The sequence below is a fragment of the Lepidochelys kempii genome, chromosome 21 (assembly GCF_965140265.1).
Source record: "Lepidochelys kempii isolate rLepKem1 chromosome 21, rLepKem1.hap2, whole genome shotgun sequence".
Taxonomy (NCBI): Eukaryota; Metazoa; Chordata; order Testudines; family Cheloniidae; genus Lepidochelys; species Lepidochelys kempii.
In genome coordinates, this window is record NC_133276.1 from 11,177,121 (window position 1) to 11,199,780 (window position 22,660).

A 22,660-nucleotide genomic window follows, 5' to 3' on the forward strand; every position below is an offset into this window, starting at 1 on the left:
TACTAGAACTTGGCGAATGCATTACCAGCCTCTTCCTGCCAGGAGGCATGAGTGCGGCTGTCTTGGAAGTGGTTAGGCCAGAGCTAAACCTTTGCATCTCTTTTGTAGTTTTACCTGTGTTGTGCAGTATATCTGCTGAGCTGTACTCATGATGCAAGTCATCTCACACATTCAGAGACCATGACAAGGAGCTCCCCAGATTATTTTTACCTCTCCCAGAGCAGGTGGCATTTGGGGAGGGTATCTGTAGTCAAACCCCAGAGTTTCGTACCCTGGGTTGCTGGTTTGCCCTGCTCAGTGAGTTATGGAATGAATCTGTTTTGAGCCCCTGCATTTTCAAGCTCCATTACTGTACTTACCTGATTCTTGTTTTGCAGGGAAGAGAGGGCCCAACAGGAAGGAAAGGTGGTCCAGTGGTTAAGGCACTAGCTTAAGACTTGGGGGACAGGGGTTCAAATCTATGCTATACCTCAGACTTCCTGTGTGTCCTTGGGCAAGTTGCTTATTCTCTCTGCCTCCATTCCTCAGCTGTAAAATGGGGATAATATTCCTGCCTTGCCTCATGGGGGTGTTGTGAGGAATACATTTGAGACACATGCAGATAGTAAGGTAACTATATGGCCCCCGTTACCAAAGACAGATGGCTTTCTTTTTTACAGTATTTGGGCTAGAACTTATTGCCCAATCAACAGGGATCAGACTTCTGGTTTGCCAGTGGGAAGATGACCTATTCTATCTAACCTACTTCTTGGCTGGATCCCAAGGGTGGGATATCTTAGACTAGGGGAAAAAACCTTTCTGTCAAGTTGAAGTGTATTCATTGATCTGTGTCTGTAAGTGCTTTTCAATGGCTTGGATGATCAAGAAATCCCGTCTCTTAAAGAGCAATCTGTTCTCCACCTCAGCTCCATCTTAAAGCGTTTTTTTGGCCTGGGAACAAAAAGCTTTGTATTGCTTCAACAATTTAGCCTGTGGTCTGTATCCCTGCAGAAATTGGTGTGTTGTGCAGTCTCACATTTCTTATTTTAACAGCCTGCTCTTGATCATTTCTTCTGCACAGACTTTGCCTTCCCATGTGTTGAAAAGGCAAAAAATATCAGGGGCGGGGTAGAGGGGAATGGCTTCCTTGATGGAAACTCAACCCCACCGCACTGCAGATCCCTAGCCCATAGCAGCTCTGGCTGCTGGCCCTGGGAGGCGAGACCTGTGAGATGCCCGCTGGTTTACAGCAATTTGTCAGGCAGGGTTTCTCTCTTCAAGCCGGAGGAGACGAGTGGTCTCCGCACAATCAATCAGTCTGATGTAGACAGGAGGCTTGGTGCTCTGGACAGGGAGTGTATTTGGGACTCTGAGCTAACTGTGCAGTTAGCTGGAGACACAAGCTTGAAATGTGGATGGCATTTTACTGGACAAAGAGGGAGGCTCGTTAGCATTCTGCATTTGACTGATCAGTTTTAATCCCAGTAGTGCTCAACATTGGCTATATTTCCTGCATCTGAGAGAACTAATGGCTAATGATTTAGATCTCTTTGCCTATATATCCTGTTTAATGGGCTTGATTTGGTTTATATCCCACCTTGAGGGATTGGAGAACATTTTGCTAATGGTCTGGCCCATCAGACCCTGTTCATCCTTCTTTCAGTGCCAATAATTGCACTGCTTGAAGTTTGGTGCATTTTGCGTCTGAACTGTACTGTCTGACTGCAATGAAGACCCAGAGTACAGCCTGTGATTTTCCTGTCGATTTATTATAACATAAGTTGGTCATGTCTCCAATTCCAGACAAGCCATGTTCTAACACCTGTTAGACCCCGTGCATAAGTACAGTCTACTCTAAGAAAATTTCTCGGGCTTTGGACCATATCATCCTGTGTGTGGCATCAAGCACACTGTCAGCACTTAAATAACAATTGCCATGTGCTATTACACGGAAACTTTTTCCATAACTGGACCCTTCTGGGGGCTCACTCAGCCCTAATACCTTAACACTTTTAAAGTTTGTTGCATTACCTGGGGAAATGACTGCACTATAAGCAGAATTTAATATCTTGGTCCTGTTTTGTTAAGATTTCTAAAGAGCAAGTGTCCTCAGAAATATTATTAGGCTTTTTACTCTTGTTTTTTATATCTGAAACCTAGGCCAGACTCTTAGCAGAAATCATAGCTCTGCATATAATTTTCTCAGGGTTTTGGGGAGCTGATTAGATTTAGGACTTAGAGTCTCTCCACCTTCTCTGTAAACTGAAGTTGTGATCAGACTTCTGTTACAGCTATGACCCAAGGGAGCAATATAAGGGCTAATTCACTCTTCTCCTGCTTACAATATGCAGACATAAATTATTCAAGGGCATCTTATGCTTCTCTAAATAATCCTGACAGACCTCAGATGGTTGATCTCTGGGACACCTCCTCTCCCCTCCCTTCCCCCTGGGTGTTAAATATCCAAAATCCAGCCTCTGCCCCTGACCTGTTTTGCTGGCATCTCAGCAAATTTCAAGATTTGACAGTCGCTCCACTGTTAAAGGCAGAGAGGTTTGCAAATATACTAAAGCCTGAGTATTTTTAAAAAATCCAAGGAAGGAGCTGACATAGCCTCAGTCCCCCACACTGATGCCTGGCTGCCTCCAGACACACTTGTGTTAGGGCAGCAGGAAATTTCTGCACCTCACGCCTGATAAATAAATTCCAAGCAAATTACGTCAGACTGTCAAAGCGAACTGGTAACATCGTTTTTTGAAAACCAAGCCATGTAGCTCATCATTGAGTAAATATTGAAAAGTCGGCAATTTCAGCTTGACAGTTAGAAAGCTGCTGTCTCTCTCCCCCCTCTCCTCCTTTCCCTCGGCAGCTTCTGTACTGAAGTCTGATCACTGCTGGTATATTAGATGGAAGTGCTGGGAGGAGGAGGGAAGGGAAGGGAGAGGCAGTGTGAGAGCAAGAGACAGGACTGAGAGTGGAACAGCAAGCGTGGAGCTCACTGCCTTCAGACAAAGCGCTCTGCTGCAGCTCTCTGCAAGGGCACACCATTGATTGCTTGGTACAGACCACAGCTGTCTGGCTGCTTACAGACCAGAAACGATAGTGGGGAAGGGTGGAGTCCCTGGGCAAACAGGAGCTGCTGCTTGAATTTCAGGGTTAGATGCTGTCCCTCTGCACGGACTGTGTTAGGCAAGGGAGACGGAAACCTTCCTTGAGCTCTGCATCTCGGGTGCGGCAGTGTGCATTAGAAAGGCTCGCCAGCTCTCTAGAACGAATTGATCACGGCTTGCTTAGCAGAGGAACTCTCCTGTGGACCAGTGCAGCAGTGGGATCCCTGACTCCGAGATTTTTCTGATAACACAGTGAGCGCTGCGTTCTGCAGGCATTGCTGGGACTGGGAAGGATGTCTTAGAATGTGCAGAACAACTTCAGTTGATGAGAAGGTTCAAAGCAAGAAACCCCAGGTTCCTGGTCCTCTTTATTTTGCATATGCCCTTGAAAGACGGATGTGCTAGGAAGCTGGAGAAATTCTGCGTGTCTTGCATACCAAATGCTCGGAGTGGGATGCAAAGGTCGTCTCTGAACTTTTCTTTCCTTGGCATATCTAATGTCTGGAGTCTTGCTAGAGGAAAGCAACGAGTTACTGGACTCTCTTCTCAGGGTTGGGGAAGGGAGAGTTTGCCCATATGGTTTCTGCAGGGCGTTTGAAGAATGAGTTTCTCAGTTATCGAATGGCTGAAAGGAGGTGCCGGGGCATGTCATGGACATGAGCTACTGCAGGAAGAGGAGAGCGTGTGTGTGTTCGGTTTCCTTTTTATTGTGGCTTGGTTATGGAGCAAGGAACTGAAATGCCTCCTTCCCCAGAGCTGCATTCCATCTGATTGAGGGGCTTGGACGGCAGCATCTGCACTTAGATGAGAAAAATGAAGGAAGGTCAAATCCAAGCCCTGTGCAGAACACCGGGCAGGATGGAGTGCACTGGGTGGAAAATGTGCTGATTTCTCTATATCTCTCACTCTCTTACCCAGTGCTGCAGTGTAGGTAGTCTCTCTGGTCTAGGATGTTGAATCTGGTGTCCAGCCCAGCCCAGTCAAAGCAGCCTGCAGGGATGTGGTGCCTCTGGATGGGTGGTAAAATGACAATGCCAGGACTCCTAAACTCGGTCTCGCTGTCACTCGCGTCTCTGCTCCTCGTAACAAAATAGCAGAGAGGACCCGTTACCATGGTTTGCCTGTTTCGGGACTGTTTAGGGGAAAAAAGTATAAACTCTTCATATCTTCTGCTGCAGTTTGTGTGCTTTATTTCTGTCTTGCATGTCTTCCTGTGGACAGCTGGTCTTTAGTCTGGCTGCTGCTACCGCTTTATGAAAGTCCGTCGTGTCTGTGTGTGTCTCTCTCAGCTGCATGAAGATGTATTTTCTCTTTAGCTGCTTTGTGTCTCCGGTATTAATGGCTCTTCTCGCTGGCCTGGTGTACAGAGTATTGCACCTGAAGTTGCATGGATGAAAGGACCCGCGCGGCTGTATGTGTTTGTGAGCGCTTTCTCGCCACTGTCTTGCACCTGCACTTCTGACTTGGGATCCCTTGGCTGAAAGTTCGCTGCCCTCTGAGATGAGACAAGGATTTGATCAGCATCCCTCTGGGGGCTGGGCTTCGCTCGTATGCTTGGCAAGAAACGTGCATAAGCCTAAAAAGCCATGCATGTAATGCTGTGGTTCCCAAAATGGTTCTAAATAGCTCACTCTTGCAGGATGTTTTTGAGTATAACTGGGATACAAATTAAAGCCTCAGTCCATGGGCAGCACCAGGAGCTTATTGTCCGTGGTTTGTGTGTGCAAGAAGAGTTGTCTACCCTCTGACTTGTACTGTGGTCCATAGTTTGGCTTCTTTACGGTAGCGACTATGATGTGGCAATGCCATCTGTCTTCCTCAGAGTGCCGCTGCTACCGACTTAATGGTTTTTCCCTTTTCAAGCGTCTGCCGATTCCTCTCTCGTCAGGTTCACGGATGCTGGAGCAGAGCGTCGGGGAGTGGCTGGAGTCCATCGGCCTGCAGCAATATGAGAGTAAGCTGCTTTTGAACGGCTTTGACGATGTCCGCTTCCTGGTAAGTAGCTGTGTGGGATTTTGGCCAGGTTTTTGCCCGGCATCCATAAACTTGTTACAAGGTCCTGTGTAGTGGGCAGCTAACTGGACCTATGTTCTGTATCAAGGACCCTTGGATTCCGTGGCACTCCAATGAAGCAGCTCCTGGAGATTGAGGAGATAAATTAAGGCAACATGGAGGGGTAGCCTGGATTATTCATTTTCATATTTAATTGCAGCTAAATCACATTCATCTGCACTCATCAGCAGTGGGGAAGCTATTCCATGCATAAGGGGGGTGGCATAAAAGATCATTTTGGATAAGTGGCTTTACAGAAAAAACAGACAGACAGCACTGGCACCAGGTATCTCCCCACTTCCATGTAGACAGGATATCTAAGCCCTTCTTCCCACATCCTGGGGACCCCTAAGACTGACTGTCTGGTATATTGTGTTCAGTTGAACCAGAGCTTCTAGCTTTCTCCAGACAGATGCTAAGACTTTTGGCTGGGAGGGAATATTTTAAGAAAATCTGTTTGCCTCCCCATTTGTGACGCTCTTGTAGAAGTCAGGAGTCTAATCTCTGGGCCTCATGCAACTCTGAGTTGGATCGGGGTCCCTCTCACCTGTGCGTGTAGAATTCCCCTCACCATTAAATGTAATTTAAAACAAATCTAAATGAAACTATTTTGAAATGAAAGCAAAAGGATATGTCTGGATTTCTCAGTCGTACAGGGAAGCTTGAACGAAGGACGCACTTACAAAAGGCGACACACTTACAAAAGGCAACCCCCACTCCCAAGTGGCCTCTTGAGAGTATCCTTAAGGTTTCCATTGGCTTAGGTTAGCCTTTAAAGATGAACCACTAACAGGCAACCAGTCTTTGCTGGTCTTTTAGGTTGACTCTTAAAGGTCAACTGCAGAGAGAGGAAGTTTCTTGATTATTTCCTTTGTGGCCTAGAGAGATGCCTCAAAGTGGAGTCCAGAAAGTGTTTGTTAGCTCTCGGGGATCTCCCGGCTTGGCTTCTCTGCCTTTGCTGGAGGACTGTTAAATGAGGGTCAAATATTATTTATATGTGTTGCCTTTGTGCCTAGGAGCCCTAGTCATGGGCCAGGAGCCCTTTGTAAAAACAGTTCCTGCCCCAGAGAGCTTAAAATCTAAGTAGTGATCTCCCAAGCTGCTACTTTTCTCAAGGCATCTTGGGACAGGAAGTTGTCACTCCATCCTTTTGGCTTTGCTAAACCTTGTTAGTGCAATTTAAACCCATTTTAATAGTTGAAGAGGGAAGTCAAGCCCTGTCAAAGTCTATTCTGAGTGTGGAGAGAACAGCATCTTGAGCTTCAGTCCACTTTAATGTCATCATCCCATTCCCGTCCACCTGCAAAATCACCCAAGTTGAGACATGATGGTTCTACTGCTAAGAAAGAAAGGGGGGAAAAGGGGGTGGGAATAACAGGGTTTTTAAAGTGAAATAAAGGGCATAACACAACTTTCCTTGCTTCGCAGTTCACCTTTAAATCACCTGTATATCTAAGGTTAGGATTGCCACATCCAGAGTATGGTGCTGTAGCATTAAATGTGTGGCTAATGCCAAGGTAACATCAGCGCCGATGTCTCCACTCTGTGCTAGCCGGGAGCGTTCTCATGGAGATGGAACTCACTTCTTATAACCGCGGGGTTCTGGTCTGCTCTTGATTCGATCAAGAGAAACGCAGTGGCTTTGCTGGAAGAAAGGGTGTTCCAAGGGGAACTGTGGACCATGAAAGACAACAAGTACAATAATGTATTTGCAAATGGAGGACTTCTAAAATGGTGCGCACTGTTCTGAAAGTCACTATGGCTAGTTCAGTCTTCTGTTGCTGAGAGGGAGTTGCTGGTGCTCTCAGAACTGCTTTGGTGCAGATGAAAGTGGTGTACAATACTGTGGTTTTAGATTACTACAAAAAGTTTGACACAGGTGGATTCCAAAGCGCCATGCGAGAGAGAGAATTAATCCTGTTTATGGTCTGAGTGAAGCCTTTCACCCACTTGTGAGCCTGGAACACAGCAGCCATTCAGCGCTGTACAAGGTACTTTGGGAGATGAGGGAGAGAGGTGGGAAGAGTTGCCTTCCCTGTGGTTTCAACTGGAGAATTTAGTGAAGCAGAAGATAATTAATTACCTGGTTAGGTTGTGAATGACATGAGGCCTGGAAGGTGCACTTGTTTACTGTAAATATAGCACTCTTACCCAGCATATTTGCTTCCTGTGAGTATTCAGTCAGGTCTCTCTGCTTCTGTGGCAAATGACTTTTTCATTCCCTTTGCCTCCGGTTAGCTCTGCAGAGCTGATGCAGCTCTAAGACGGTGTCGGATTTTACTGTAGCTCATGCATCTTAAACTGAGCATCTGCACTGGCCAGAGCTTGCGCGCGCTTGCTCTCTATCTATATCCAGGTGGGCATTTTATCTCAGCTCCTCATATGTAGGTCTCTTCCTATGACTGTAGATCACTCTGGTTTTTAGCATCTTTTTTTCCCCGTGTAAGATTTTTCCCTTCTGTTTGCCTTTCTATGAAGGTTATAATTAGTTTATTTCATTCATTTTACTCTGACCTTTTCGTGCTGGTTGGCTATCCTATATAAATGAAACCTCACTGTCTGCAGAACCTTGGACAGCTCCACCAGGCAACAGTGTGTAGATAGAAGAATTATCAGCCTTTGCCAGTTTCACCAGGACTGTGGTGTTTGAAGAAGCTGTGTGTCCATTAACCCTTCAGCAGCCTGAGGCATTGGGTGCTCTGGTGTTTCAGGTAGTGTTCACATTAGCAGTGTGCCTAGTGGTGAGAACCGGGCTGGGGCTCAGTAGGCTCCGTCCAAAGATTTGACGTTGATGTGAGATGGGGCGACTTGATCGACCTCTGTGCTGCTTTACTCATGTGTAAAATACATACCTCCTGTGGGCCGTAAGACTTACTGTTCTTGTAGTCTTGTGCTGCTAGCATTTCCGCACTTCTTTCTTTTATCAATGCGAATGCCTCATTGGGTGGTTGCTCTGGAGATGGTAATGGGCCCCTAGTTCAGATAATTTGATGGTGGTTTGGCTTTTGTGAAATGGATGGCTGAGTCCCTGGTGCACAGGGGCCTCTGTCCCCACACCACGGCTACCAGGCGTGGCACTAGTTGACACTGCAGTGCTAGTCTTTGTACAGAGAACAAATGCTGAGTGGGCATGGAAGTGAACTATCATCTGGTCCCCCACAGGGGATCCCTTGAGGGCAGGGTTGGGCACGTAAGGAGAAACTCTTACTGCCGCTAGGCCTGTCTTGAATGACTAGAGCCCTTAGCTCTCTAGAACTCAGCCCAGCATAAGGTAGCAAAGAATCAAATTTAAACCCTAGCTACTGGTGTTCCTTCTTTGTTACTCATCCCTCGTTACTAGTGAGCAATTAGTGGGATCCATGTTAGGGCTGGGTTGCCTTTCCTTTGACTGATTGGAGCTTGAAGCTGGTACAGTAAGCACAGTAGGAATGTACAGTTCTTAAAATTCTTCTCCACTTCTTGTTCCGTTTTGTTGTCCTGATGCTCATGCACAGGGCAAAGCCATCAGGCACTGTACATACGAGGGACAAGTTACTTAAGAATATTTTTTCAGTGATGGATTTGCACTACATCAGATTTAATTATTAAAGGGGTTGTAGATTTTACTGTTTGGAAGTCTAGCGCAATGGAGTTCTCAAAGGTTTCTGATGTGTTCGTTAGCCCCCACAGAAACAGTCGGTACATGACTTTTCTATGTGACTGAATGTTTTCTTTCTTAACCAGCCTAAATTTTCAGCTCTGATGAAGAATGTTTCAAACTGAAGAGGGACTTTTTTTCTGGAGTTCTTAAGCAGTTTTTATGTGAGGATTAATCCTGATTAGAGCCTCAGAAGTGAGCCTCGAAATACTCAATGTAAAGAGTAGCAAAGAATGCTGGGTAATGGCTTACAAATTGCCAGATGGGCTATAAGGATAATTAAGTTTTAGTAACAAAAATTAAAAAGTTGGCATCTTTTGATATTGAAATGTTGTTGTTGCTTATATTAGATGCTGCATCGCATTATCCAAAGTAGATCATGTTGCAGTTTTGTTTTCAATATGCAAAGAATGTTTCCCTGGATGCCTTCGTTCCCCGGTGGCCCATTTGTGAGCAAATAACAGGCTCTTAATGTTGGGTAAGCAAGAAAACCTCACGAGAACAAACTGTTACATGTGTAACCGTTGCCAATCTGTCATATGGTTATAGCATCCCAGAGCATCTATTTAGTCTAATTTCCATTTGAAAGGTGTTCAGTTTACAGCCCTGTTTTAAAGGAGACTTTAAAAATATATTCTAACAAAGCCACAGCCTGTCCTGTCACTGCACGGGGGACAGAAAGTAAATCCAATGTGTGCTTGTACAATTTCATTTGGCAGTGGTACTTCATTTGAGCAAAATTTAAATATTACAACATGGAAGAGAGAACACAAAGCTGTTGCAGTGTATTCTGGAGCAAGGAAAACAATTTGCAATAAGTTTCAATGAAAGTTGTGTGGAGTTGAGGGAGGTTATTTAGGGGTTGAGGGAGAAGGGTTATTTATACAACAGAGCCCATGATGATAAGATGACCTGATCACTGCAAATGGCTTCCCATGGGAAGAATGAGTAGAAGTAAAAACTCAGTAAGATCACTTGAGGAAACCAAGAGCTCCAAAAGGTCACCAATGTGCAGTTAAGAAAGAGGGTCTCTGGATGCCTTAGGGTGTGATCTCGTATGGCTGGGTCAGTACTTCAGTGGGAGTCCTTCAGAGAAAATCCTGGTATTTGAGGAGCTGGCATCTCAGTAGGTGACACCTTTCCCTTTAAATCAGTACTGAACCAGCACCCCCTGTGGTGGCAGCAGCCACTGTGCTGTGACAGGGATATTTTTTGACTAGAATGAAAAACCAGGGTCCTGAAAACCTTGGGCTGCCAAAACTCCTGTGATGCTTTTCAGAAGAGCAGTGTTGCCTCCCAGGTGTCCTAGTTGCATACCAGCTTGGGTAATTACTGTTCTCCTAAAACTCAGTTGGTTCAGGTATTCTTAATCTGCCGTTCTAAACCACTGTGCAGCGTTGGATATCTGCTTCGCCCCAAGGATGGGTGTGAAATGATTTCTGAATATGTAGCATGTCAATCATTTTGGGAAGAAAGGTGTTCCACGAATGTAATAGATTTTTTTAGATTAGAAGTTACTGATCTAATCTGGGAAGGCAGGAGGGCTCAGGGGGTTGAGACTGAGTTTGTGGAGTTTCCAAGAATAGCAATCACGTTGCTTTCACAAGACCAGAGAGATCAGTTAGGTGACCCACAGCCTACCAGGCAGCCTCCCTCTCTGGTCTGCAGATGTACAATCAGCTGTATTGCTGCAGTCTAGTAACAGCTCTGTGAAAATCACATCTCCAGCAGTGTAGTGGAGAAGCAATGTGTGCTGAAAGGAGGTGGTCAGTTTGGGAATCAGCACTTTTTCCCCTCTCAGGGTGCACTTCTGCCTTTTAAAGAGTGGTGTTGAACTCCAAAGGAGTCTTTGGAGAGCTCTTTTCCCCCAGATTTATCATAGAGACAACAGTTTGAGAAGTAAACTGTAATGTGAGCCATGAACCTTTTATAGGTTTTCCAATAAAAAGAAAAGATGGAGTCCGTTTTAGTGAAAAGCTGTGATGTACTGCAACTGAGGACCAGAGATTTTGACCAGTGGCTCTGCCTTTATGGCTCCGGTTTAGGAATGGAAAACCTCTGCTTATAGCTATGTGGAGAACCCAGGCTTTCTATGTCAGGAGGCTGCTTGGCTTCTGCCACTGCTCAGTCCTATGTTGGTGAGAGCTGGTGGAATATGACATTCGCTTCATGGGATATAGTGAATCTCACCTGAACACAGGGTGGATTTGATTTAAATCATGATTTAAATCACTAGTCAGGAAGACTCGATTTAATCATGGATTTCTACATAAAAGTGCATTCTTGTTGGTTGTTATAAACTTACTGCATATTCTTCACAACTCGAAGATAGATGTAGGCTTCATTTTTAGAAGGTACACGCTATACATTTTTAAGTGATTTATTTTGAAAACTTTTCAGATTAGTTTTACAGCTATATCAGAAAATGATGGTTTGGTTATTTCATTTACCAAAGGTAATTGAAGCAGATATTTTTGAAGTCATTGAGAGGTGAACTGTCTCCAATTCAACAGGTAATCATTAATATTTGGAGGATTTTCTTGCCATGCTGTATTAGGAGGAGAACATCACCAGACAGACATTTAAATTGTTTTATTTAACTAAAAGAACAACATTATGTATTCTGGATTGTTTTCTCCAACAGCAAACATAATATTTTAACAAAACAAGCATCTGAATTTTTGTATTTAGTTAAACATTCAAGTTTTTTGAAATCAGGTTTTTGTTAGAATTGTTAACTAAAATAGTTAAATGAAATTTAAAAAACAAAAACAAATTAAATCGACTCTGTCAGCCAGGTCAACGTGAGAAACTTAAAATATTGGCTTCTGCAGCTAACTCAATCGCCTTCACCTTCATTTTCCTGTCCGTAATCTGGAAAAGAAAAACAAGCTTTCCTGCTTGTTCAGGTCCCAAACGATATTTCAGTTTGGAACAAATTGGTCCAAAGGAAGAAAATATTCTTTCTACACTGGCAGAAGAAGCCACTGCTGTTAAAAGTGAGATTATCACTTCAACAGTCTCTGAATTCAAGTGCTTAAGTGACTTCCACCAGTTCACTGGAGCGACTCTTTAAAACATCATCAGCAAACATATATTTCTTGAATGCTTCTTATTCCCAAACTGGGTCTCTCTTACGGCCTGCTGCCATTATAGGTTTTCCCTTCTAGAGACAAAATGGTATGGTAGACCTCAAATCAATGAAGGCTGCACTCAGACCTCAAGACTTCTGGAATATGCTGCTCAAACAGTTTCACTTTTGTTTCTACTGCCTGTCCCACCCTTCTCACGTTTATTTCCAGACTTCTTCTCCTTGTGCAGATCTATTCTGCCCTCAAGAATCGTCTATTCATTGAACGTTTTTAAACTTTGCTCTTTTAGAGAGAAGTAAGGGAGTGACTCTGTGTACACAAATTTGCAGAGGGACAATAGGGTTGAGGTCTGTTATTTCTCACCTCTATATATTTATTTAAAATAATTTTTGCTGTTAACAAGCATATTATCTCTGGAGACACAAATCCACTGTTTGAGAACTGCGAAACTAATTATCTCTCATAGTATCTTCTAGACTGAGCACTGAATCCCATTGGGTAGATAGAAAGATTAACCTAAATAATCTATACGGAAGCCCCTGGAACCCCATCAGATTGGGTCCCTAATCCATAAACTATTGGAACTCGTCTACATAACTTTTCTTAAACTTTACATGAATATATTGTCTCATACTATAGAATTAGAATTTATAAACCCTGTTCCATGATGATATATTTGAGCTGTAATGTGTTATCACTTACTTCAAGCTGCACTTAATCTGTGGTCCTAGGAGGAGCGGGGGAAAGGTTCAGAAATGGCTTTTGGCCTAATTTCCCAGAATGAGGCCCGAGTTCTCCCTTAAATGCTATGATACAGCCACTAAATTGAAGCACAGTTATGTCTCTGGAGACGATCCCTTATTCCATTTCCTGGGGAGTGTTCTTACAGTAGATCTATTTCAACAGTTCTGTGAACAATGCTGTAAAAGATGTTCACTGATCCTTTGTCCTGTTACTCTTCAGGATGAGTCATTTAGTTCAAGGAGAAGGAAGGCCTTCCCTCCGTCTCCTCTTCCTTAACCACTGTGCTTTCCCTTCATTGCTGCATTTCTGGCTGGGGGCTGTTGAATTGTGACATTTCCTTTTCCTATAGGGTTTTGGTTTGGTGAGCAGCTTGCTTTACTAGGAAAGGATTTTAAAAAATAAAACACAGTTTGCAGTTTTAAATTCTACTTCTTTGATTTCTAGCCCAGTGGAATGTTTTCCTTAGAGAGAAAATATGGTGTGTTTTGTTTTGATATTTGTGTGATGGATAAATCCAACCTAATTGCAGTTGCTAGTTGAGCATAACTCAGCTGTATCGCCCTGACCTTGTCCTCGCAAATGTAGCTTTGCAAATAGGATACAATGCCAGGCAAACCTGCATGCCAAGCAGCATTTGTATTATAGTACTAATGAACCAGAGCCATGTGCACATCCAACAAATCACCAGCCGGAAGAACTCAACAGCTGCCTAACTTAAAGCTTACAGGTAAGCTATTGCCTCATCCCAAATTTGGGGAGTCAGATAGTGGACCATATAACACCACCCATAGAAATTTAAAAATGGGAGAGCTCCTGGTGGTTCATTCAGTTTTAAATAGTGTGGCTAGATTTAAAGAGCCAGACAGTTGTTTTTGACGAGTAATTGTAGCTATGGTAGGGAATAATCAAATCACATGCTTCAGGGCAGAAGCTAATCACAGAGGTCAGGAAGGAATCTCCTCCTCCTTAACCTCCATGTATAGCACTGCATGATTGGCCAAGTCCCTTACATTTCTCAGGTATGTTTAAAGGCTTTTTCCTTCCCCTGAAGCACGGAGTATTTGCAGCTAGACAGCTTGAGAGGTTAACAGTCTGAGCCAGTGGGGCACATCTCCCGTTTCCTGGTCATTGCACATTTATACTATGGTTGAATGTTTTTCAGTGCAACTGTATTAGGATCTCATGAAGAAAGTGAGCTTAATGGAATTCAGGTCCTTTGGTCTTTTTGCTCAGGCCTGGATTCCTAGAGAATGTGTAGAAAGCACCTAACCGTGATTCAATGAGACAGCGTCAGAAACAGAAATCTGTTCTCCTCATGTAGTGCCTTGGGCTCCTCTGACTTCCATTTCTTTAATTGGAGAGAAGTAGTAGAAATTTAAGGGCATTAAATAAAAGAGTGTTTGCAAATAATTCGGAGTTCTGACATTAATTTGACTAAATGTAATTTTAGTGTCAAATCAGATTAGCCTGCAGTGATCTTCATTACAGAAGTGCCTTCGTCTTTTCATGTCCTCCTCCTCCTCGTGTATGTGTGGGCAGAATGCAGAGCTGAGGCACTGGTTTGATGGAGTGGCGCGGAGCAGAGCTGAAATGCAAGTTTATTGAATATATCTGCCAGGCTCTGTTCACTTTGGAATACACATTCCAGGTTTCCAGACAGCACTGTTTGGAGAGGGCACTCGCTGCTGTTGAGAGAGGGTCAGATAGACCCAGAACTGGCTTGTACGGAGCCACCTCTCCTTCACTTGGAGAATCCACTTACTTGGGTTCTAGAAGACAGTGCCAACATCCTCCCCTATGCCTGAGATCAGCATGCATCACTCTGGAGCATGGCCAACCCCTGACCTCCTGAATCTGCGAATTCTAGGTCTGTTTTGCACACTCAGCTCATATAACTCCCTGGCTCAGCATGCACCCCATTGGGGAACTGCCAGTCTTTTAACATGATCTGAGAGGCTCTCTGTCCTATAGCGTCTTCTCTATTTGTTATGAAGCTTGTCATTCTATGGAAGCAATCTGGGAAAGACTTTAGTTACTTGTTCATTCCAAGCAAGTCCTACACTGAGTGATCTGCTGGTGAGTCCATATGTGTGTAAGCATTTGTTGCTTTGATGTGCAGTAAAACTTTACCCATATTGGGGATTTGAGCTAGTTACAGCCATTGGCGTAGCTGCATCAGTGGAAACGTCAAGTAAAACCGTATTAGTGTTGATCTTCATTAGTGCTGCTTGTCCTGGTTTCAATCAGGAGTGAACTTCATTGTTGCAAATCAGTTTTTGGCCAATCTACTCTGTGGGTTTGTACTGGGGCAGTTATGCTGCGGACTTGCCATGGAAGGCTGTAATAGGGGCAAATCCCCATTGCAGATCAGGACTCAGTATAATGAGATCTGTCTTTGATTCAGTCTCCAAGACCCCATCTGCATGGTGAAATTTGCTGTCCTGAAACCATTTTCGATATGTGGTCTTGTAAACTGTTTCAAGGAACTGGTTTTTTTTGCTGGTTGCTGTGGATGGAGCAAAAACAATTCCAATGTAAAGATGGAGGCCAGTGGGACTTTGTCTTTTGCCTGAGCTCTCAGGTGGGGTCTGTGTCAGAGCTATTCTCTAGATTAGGCAGTAATCTAGAGCTGAGCAGGGTTGTTTTTCCCCCTGTACAACTGGATGGCAGCATTGTCACCTGAAATGGTTTTCATTTATTTTACAGCATAGATGGTGCCTAAGAGTTGATTAGCCAGGTTCTATGGCATTATCTATCATTCTCCACCAGTGCTAATGTGTCGGGAACACGTTTTTGCTGAACGGGAATACAGGGTGCTTCCTACCAGATGTCAGTGGAGGGCTTTGAAATAAAGGGAGAGGAACTCGGTCGCTAGACTGATTCTGGTGGCCTGGATGAGTCTCTCTGGAGATGTGTGGAATTGAATCCTCCTTTCATGCTGCACGACTGCTCTTCGGAAAAGCGTCTGAGCAAGCCTCGATTCATGCTGTGAAATGCTATCTTTTTGACAACTCTCCAGTGAGCTCTGAGAGTGCAGCTTGGATAGTCAAGAGTTTTGCTTTTCTCCTAGATGGTGTGTGTAGTTTGTCCTCTGGAGGGAGAGGCATGACTCATTCAGCCCATGTCTGATTGGTGAAATGGCACTGGGGCATAGTTGTACAACAGCATTGGGCCGTACGAGTCTTTGTACAAGCCACTGGATAAGGTGGCTCAAGCAATGCCACAGCAAGCATCTTGAGTGAGGGTTTTATAAACCTGATCCAAGAAATTGAGTGGTGTTGCAGGGAAGCAAGTTGTGTAATGGGAACTTGTGCTGGAAACGGGGAGAGCAGGAGAAGGATCTTAGTGAGGGAAACACTCTTATACCAACAACCCACACACCAGTGAAAACATGACCTCTTATTTATATGGTAGCATTTATGAGCCCCCAGTCTTGGGCCGTGACCCCGCTGTGTTAGGTGCTTCACAAACACAGATCAGACTAGACTGGCCCCAAAGCGCTTACAATGTAAGTTGAATCCCTGTATAAAGATCGCTTATGAAGTATCTGTGGGCTGTTCACCAGGACATTAATTGTAGGCCATGCTCCATCCCAAGGCATTAGATTGATTGATCAGGGAATTGAGGATGTAGAGTGCTCCGTATTATCTTTCTGAAGCACAGGGTACCCTATATCACTGGGTGTGCTGTCCCGGGGCCCAATCCTGCCTTGTGCAGAGCTCCCATCAACTCCTGCTGAAAAGGGTGATTGTTCAGGATACTCTCCCTGTGGCAGAATCACGACTGTTGGAGAAGCATTTCTCTGTCCATCTTGCCACAAGTTTATCACCACTTGATCTGTGTTTTATTTCCCTTTGCTTCTTCCCCTATTGATGTCTGTAGTTCAGGATGCACATGGGAAAGGAAACACACAGCCCTGGTTATTCAGAGCATTGATTGCAGAATGGCTAATACACAGAGCCTTGTAAGAAATCTGAAATTAGCATGCAGCCACTTAATTGATGCTTCATTTTTCCCCCAAACACATTTGGATTGTTACAGTGGTGATCGAGGGAATTAGTCATGGTTGTCAACGTCAGGCAATTTCATTGAGGGGAGAGAAAAATTAACTGCTGCTTTAATGGCATTTTTAATGCTTATTGGCCCCAGAGCTACTAATGAATTGAATGTAAGTATTCTCTGAACTGCCAGTTTTGGTCCACCCACTTTGCTTGGCAAAATCCACTGTGTGCAATGAGTGGCACTAACTTCAGATTGTTGGTGGCAAACTTTTAATATCGTCAGACTCTCTGTACTAGCACTTCTAGATATGCACTGGAAAAGGAAGTGGTTGAGGGAAAAGCAGGATGTAGAAAATATGGAGGAGGAGTGTGTCCTAGTGGTTAGATGTAGACATTGGAACTTTTGGGTTCTAGTCATGATACTGCCACTGGTTTGTTGCAGTAAATCATTTGAGGCCTGATTTTCAGAGGTGCTGAGCCTCTAGCTGCCTTCAATTGGAGACATTGAGTGTTCAACGCTTGTAAAAATCAAGCCCTTAGCCTCTCCACTTCTTTTCCTTCATCTGTAAAATAGCAGATGGTGCTGGCCTCTGTGTTCAAAGCTGTGAAGGTCTTCGGTGAAAAGCCATGAAGTACATAACTTCTATGTCAAATTTTGACTGATCAAAATGTGTACTTGTTTCTAGGACAAGCTGTCAATTAGCCCATTAACAAGGATGAGGCTGATTTTATTCTGTCAAGCAAGGTGTAGTAATACTTAGCACTTCTATTCTCCAAGCGCAAAACCTCCCCACTCTCCTAAGAAGCAGGCATATACTACTATTCCCATTTGAAGATGGGGAATAGAGGCCAAGGGGATGCTGCGACTTCCCTGAGAACACAGAGGGCATCTGTATCAGAGCCAGACTTTACGACTCTGAGTTCTTGGCCTCCAGTTCTGTGCTTGGATGGGTTAGCACAGGTGAAGCGTGATTGCGTGAGGCTAAATGTGCAGCTTCCGTAGTCGGCTGGAAAGTGTAGCTTTCATGGCACTAACCTCAGACGGATGCTGGGGCGAGCTATTTCCTTATGAATTGAATTGCAGTCTTGTCACGCTCCCCAAAATAGCTTCCCTTTGTCCAGTCTTTCCAAATTCAGCTACTTCCGTTACATTCAGAATGCTGCTCTTTAAGACGCTGATGGACCCTATAATTGAACAGTTTTTACGAGCCTGGCAGCAGCAGCAAATAGCAGCTCAGATGGCAGAGCTCAGAGGGGCTTTTCAGATCCTCCTGCTGGGTGTGTAGCTGATGCTGCTGCACTAGAGACTGGTGGGTTACACAGAGCACTTCGGTTTGTTACCAAAGTGTGGCGGTCCTGGAGCTGTAGAGTCGGGTTGTGATGCCATGCAGGGAGTCTGTGTTGAGCCCCCTTTGCTACCCAGAAGGGACACAGCAGATGTGCTCAGATCTGAGTGTACTTGCATCAACTCCCCTACCCCACTGAGTGATGAGAGGGGAAGGCAGTGTAGCTTCGGCTGGAACAGAGCCCCAGTGTCTGGGCCTTCAGAGGTGGCAGGGTTGAGATTTCAGATGACATCACACACCGCCTTCCTCCAGAACAGAATTTGCACTTTCCAAACACCTTCAGGTGCTCTTTGTTGGGCACTCACCAGCTTTCCTGGAGTTGCACAGCTTTCCAACGGTAGGTATGCAAAAAGCAGCTATAGGCTTCAGGTACAGCAATCTGTGTAGCATTGTGATCTATGTGGGATGAGTTCGGTTCAATTTTCAGCAAACAATCACCAAAAAAACCCACAACAGATCACAAACACCTCTGTGGCCAGCAATAATTTTCCCCTTTGGCAGTCTTAGCAAGGTCTGTGGAGTCTGAACTCCCCTGTCATCTCTAGGGGAGCTCCTTCCAGGTCAGAATTGAAACATGCTAGTGGAATGGTGTGGAGGAAGCTTGCTTTGGCTGCCACCTGTTCTTTATTTGTGCTAAGGATAAATGGAGGTCTCCAGGGCAGTCATCCAGCATCTTTTCCCAGTGTTAAGTTCATAAAGTCTCTGTCACGTTTCAATCTTAAAATTTAATGGAAATGATTTCACCACCAGGGTTTATCATGTCTCTTAAAGAAAGGTGACATAAGGGGGGTAAGTCTAGGGGCTGTACAGCGACCTCACGTTGGGGGTAGGCATTGCTCTCTGTTACTATTCGTGCTGCTCTGTAAGTTAGCAGATGTCTAGCATCTTGGGTAGAGAACTAGTCAAGCAGCCAGGTAACTCTCTGCAGAAAGCAAATCAATAACAGTAGTAGAGAGGCTGGACAATGCAGATTCACTTGTGCCCTCTCAAATGAGCTTGGCTCTGCTCAAATGAAGATTAAAGGCAAGGCAATTGCTTTGACTCCTGTAATGACTAGACCAGGTTGTCTTTTCTGTTTGCTGGATCCTGTTCAATTTGGCAAAATTACGATGTTTGCTCATTTGCTATTTTAATAGTTAGCATTCCCTGTACCCGGTCTGTCCTGCCACCCAGGGCCTGTCTTTGGAGTGCAGGCTTGCTAACAGAAGCAGAGCCCATGTTAGTGCGAATTTAGTTGAGCAGCTGGGACTCATTAAACTGCTCTGCTATCTGGATGAGGCTACATGTCCGATGCAGAACTCCTTTTGCCTTAGGCTTTTCATTGGCGGGAGATGGAGGATGGAATGAGGCCAGACTGTGCGTAAGACACAGCATGTGAAAACTGGATAGTTAAGTGCTTGCAGAGCACCCTGTTGGAGGAGAAATTCTGGCAGCTTTCAGCAGCTTCGCTTTTGCCATTTCACTTTGGGGTCGCTAAGCAGCAGGGGAGGCTATCTTGGCACAATGTGGTCTTTGACTTTGTGTTCTTCCTTTTAATGAGACACCTGAAGATTTACAGGCTGTTTAATTACAGTGTCATACATGAAGCTTGACTGAAGCAGACCCTCTCCAAAAGCTTTTACTTCCATAGGCAGGTCAGGTGCGTAATCAGTGACTCATTGCTAAGGGTTCACAAATTAGCATCTCCTTAAACAGTATGCTGCAGGGCAGGGTCCATCTTCCTTTGTTTAGAAAGTACCTAGCAAGGTGGGAGCACTACCAGAGTCTAAAATATAATGCTTATCCCCCCGCAGCTGGGGAAAAAAGACCAAAGACACCATTTCAGTTGTCAAGGTGATTCAAGGGTCCTCAATGGCTTGTCTTCCCATAGTGAGAACACCACTGCTGTGTGTCTGCGCCCCCCACCCACCTTTCTGTGCCACTGTTCTCACCCCAGGCAATGTTTGTCTTGCATTGTTGGCTTTGATATGAAGGGGATGCTGCTCAGGTGTTCCAGTGCTGGCACATTGGATTTACCTGTCACTTCCTTTGGAGGAGCTCAAAGCACTTCAGACGTTGAGGTTAGGCTGAGCCTTGCCCCCACTGAATCAGATCCTCATCCCTAGTGTACAGATGAGGAAAGTGAAGCAAGAACGAGGGAAGTGATGTCCTGGCTCTCAGTCCTGTATCTTAACACCAGGAAAACCCTGTAATAGCAGAGCCTCTCCCCCGTCCGCTCTGTTTGTGCTCTTTGTCAGTCACAGAAGTGATTCTGTAATAAAAGCAAGCTTGGGGGGAGATTTCCATAGACACATCATGGTCCTGTATCAAAGTTCTGCACTAATGCAAGCATGCTTGTTTTCGGGACAGCTGCTAAACAAGCCATCTGTAGTACTGGGAGGAAAATGATTTGTGACTGCTATTCCCTGATGGAGGGATTGGGTTCCCCTGTTCCATTTGGGAAAATGGGGGGAGGTGAGGTGCTGGCCTCTATCCTGCCATAGAATTCAGGTTTTCATGCCTGTTCTATTCTGCCATAGGATTCAGGTTTTCATGCATGTTAGGGTCCACGTGCAGCGTTGAACTGTCTGTGTCTCGCAGCCCAGAGAAGTTCATGAGGTAAGAAGCGCATGTTATCAGGAATAGTCTGAAGTGTGGGTTTTCCAGAAGTTTTTTATTATAATTGGCATTTCTGAGCCTGCTGCTGGAGGAAACTCGCTCGGTGGGCAATAGGAATAGTAGGAGCCCTGTGGAAGTTATGATTCCCAAATGTGTCCAGTAAGGGTCTAGAACAGTCCCCGAAAGAACTAACTGTATGGGTTGAGCACAGGGTTGGGATCGGGGAGGGGGCTCATACTCCTGGCTCTGATGTGCATTTGCCTTGTGGTCTTTGGCAAGTCACTTGCAAAACTTCTTCCACTGAAAGGGAGTCAGGCCATTGACCTGTGACCGCAGTGCAAGAACCTCTTCTGTAACACGGGTGTGATGCTTACCTACCTGGCAGGAGCATGGTGAATATTGTGAGGTGCTTTGGAGATGGACAGCCCTGGATAAGATGTCTCATATTGCTAAAAAGTAACGTTAAACCTCAGGTTTTTTTCTGATAAAGAATTTCCCAACCCACTTTAATAGTGATTGTAAATAAGGTTCTCTATAGCTAGTATAAGAAATGGCATCACATTTTAATAAGATGGTTGTCTCCAACATTAGAAATGCCCCTTGTAAATATACTGTTTCAGTGTTTTTAGGGTAAATAGTGCTTTTTTGCCTTGTGAACTACTGAGTCTGGTTTTGCTTCTGTACAAGACTTCCTCTGTGCAAAAAACAAAACAAAACCCTGATAGGTTTAGTCATGAAGTTTACTGGATTCCTCTTAAACTGAATTGAGCTGAAGAAGGAGAGATGGCACAGAGAAAGGAAGGGAATGAGGGCAAGGGGTTCAGGAGCGAGTGAGAAGCTTTGTGGGTGACCTGGAAGGAGGTGATGAGGATGCCAGAGGGGGAAAAGGGAAGTCCCAGCTGAGCTTGTTGATTGTCTCTCTGGTGTCCTTGGGTAAATCTCATTCAGGGAGGGTTTTAGTTGGGATCAAGTTGTCAGGCTTATGGGACACACTGAAGACAGAAACACAGTGAGGAATGTGGCAGAATGTAAGGAGAATAAGTTTGTAGTGGAGGAAGTGCGGTCACAGGACTTTCTGCAGAGGTGCTTGGAGGGCTTGTATGTAGGGAGTGAGCCTGGGTTGGTGGGATGGACTTTTCAGGGGAGAGTGAAGCAGCAGAAGGATTGTACAGATCAGCACAGGAGAAGGCAGGGCACAAGCTGAGACAGAGACATGAGCACAGATGGCTTAGAAACCATGGAAAGGAATTGGGGGAAGGTCAAGCAGGTGAACCTGAAGGCATCAGCTGTGTATCTTGACAGAATGTTCCTGGTTTCCCTGTGGATAACGCATTACCTTGGACAGTTGGGAGACTGAAGAGGAGCAGCTCATTCATTTGGTTTGCAAAGGGTTAAAAGATTTTTTTTTAGCATTTGTGTTTAATAATTTCCTTTAATGGCAGATTTTTTTTATTAGAGATGGAATCTGGCTGGGTTTAAAGGACACGCCTGTAAGCTGCGGATCACTTACAGGAAAGACCATAATGATTGATTGGCAGCTGTTACTCTCTCTATTTGTTAAGACCCCTTAATATGCAGATTGACCCTGTGGGATTTTAATGCAACACATAAAAATGAGAGATGGTGAGGAGAAACCAGCTCGGTTCATAAAACATTCGGTTTTGTGCTCATGCTTGGCTTGAGGGCCAGCCCAACTTTCCTAAGCCTGCTCCAGCAAGAGGGGACAAGTCCACTGCCTCTCGGGCTTGGCTCTCGCTTGTGAATCTTCTGCATAAGGCAAGTGTTCACAGCAGAACTATTTGCTACCAGCCCTGTGCTTAGACAGCTGTTGAGAGACAGAAAATGGGCTCTGTCTTTTGGAATGAGCATGATTCAAAATGTAAATAAGGTCTGCGTCTACATTAAAACAAAACAAGTGCAGCCATCACACTTCGTTTCATTCATTCGGGCCCAAATAGCTCTTCCTGCTGCTTGAGTTAATGTCACTTGGAAAAGGTTTGGTGTCCTGTAAACCATGTCCTGGAGAGTGTGTGTGCGCATGCACATGTGCATGCGTGCAGTTTGCAACAGTGGCACTGAATTCTTGACGGCCGAAGTAAAG

General features: G+C 44.8%; 1 protein-coding gene across 12 annotated transcripts in view; it reads left to right on the forward strand.

Annotated features, from left to right (window-relative positions):
- ANKS1A (ankyrin repeat and sterile alpha motif domain containing 1A) overlaps positions 1-22,660 on the forward strand; it is a 155,267-nt gene that overhangs the window by 103,092 nt on the left and 29,515 nt on the right. For 10 of the 12 annotated variants that reach the window (XR_012155829.1, XM_073320116.1, XM_073320117.1 and 7 more), the window contains one exon: positions 4,978-5,084. Coding sequence is in view for 11 of the 12 variants with exons in the window: in XM_073320116.1 (XP_073176217.1) it covers positions 4,978-5,084 (107 nt within the window). In the remaining variant the exon portion in view is untranslated. The other 2 variants (XM_073320126.1, XM_073320122.1) reach the window with 2 other exon arrangements.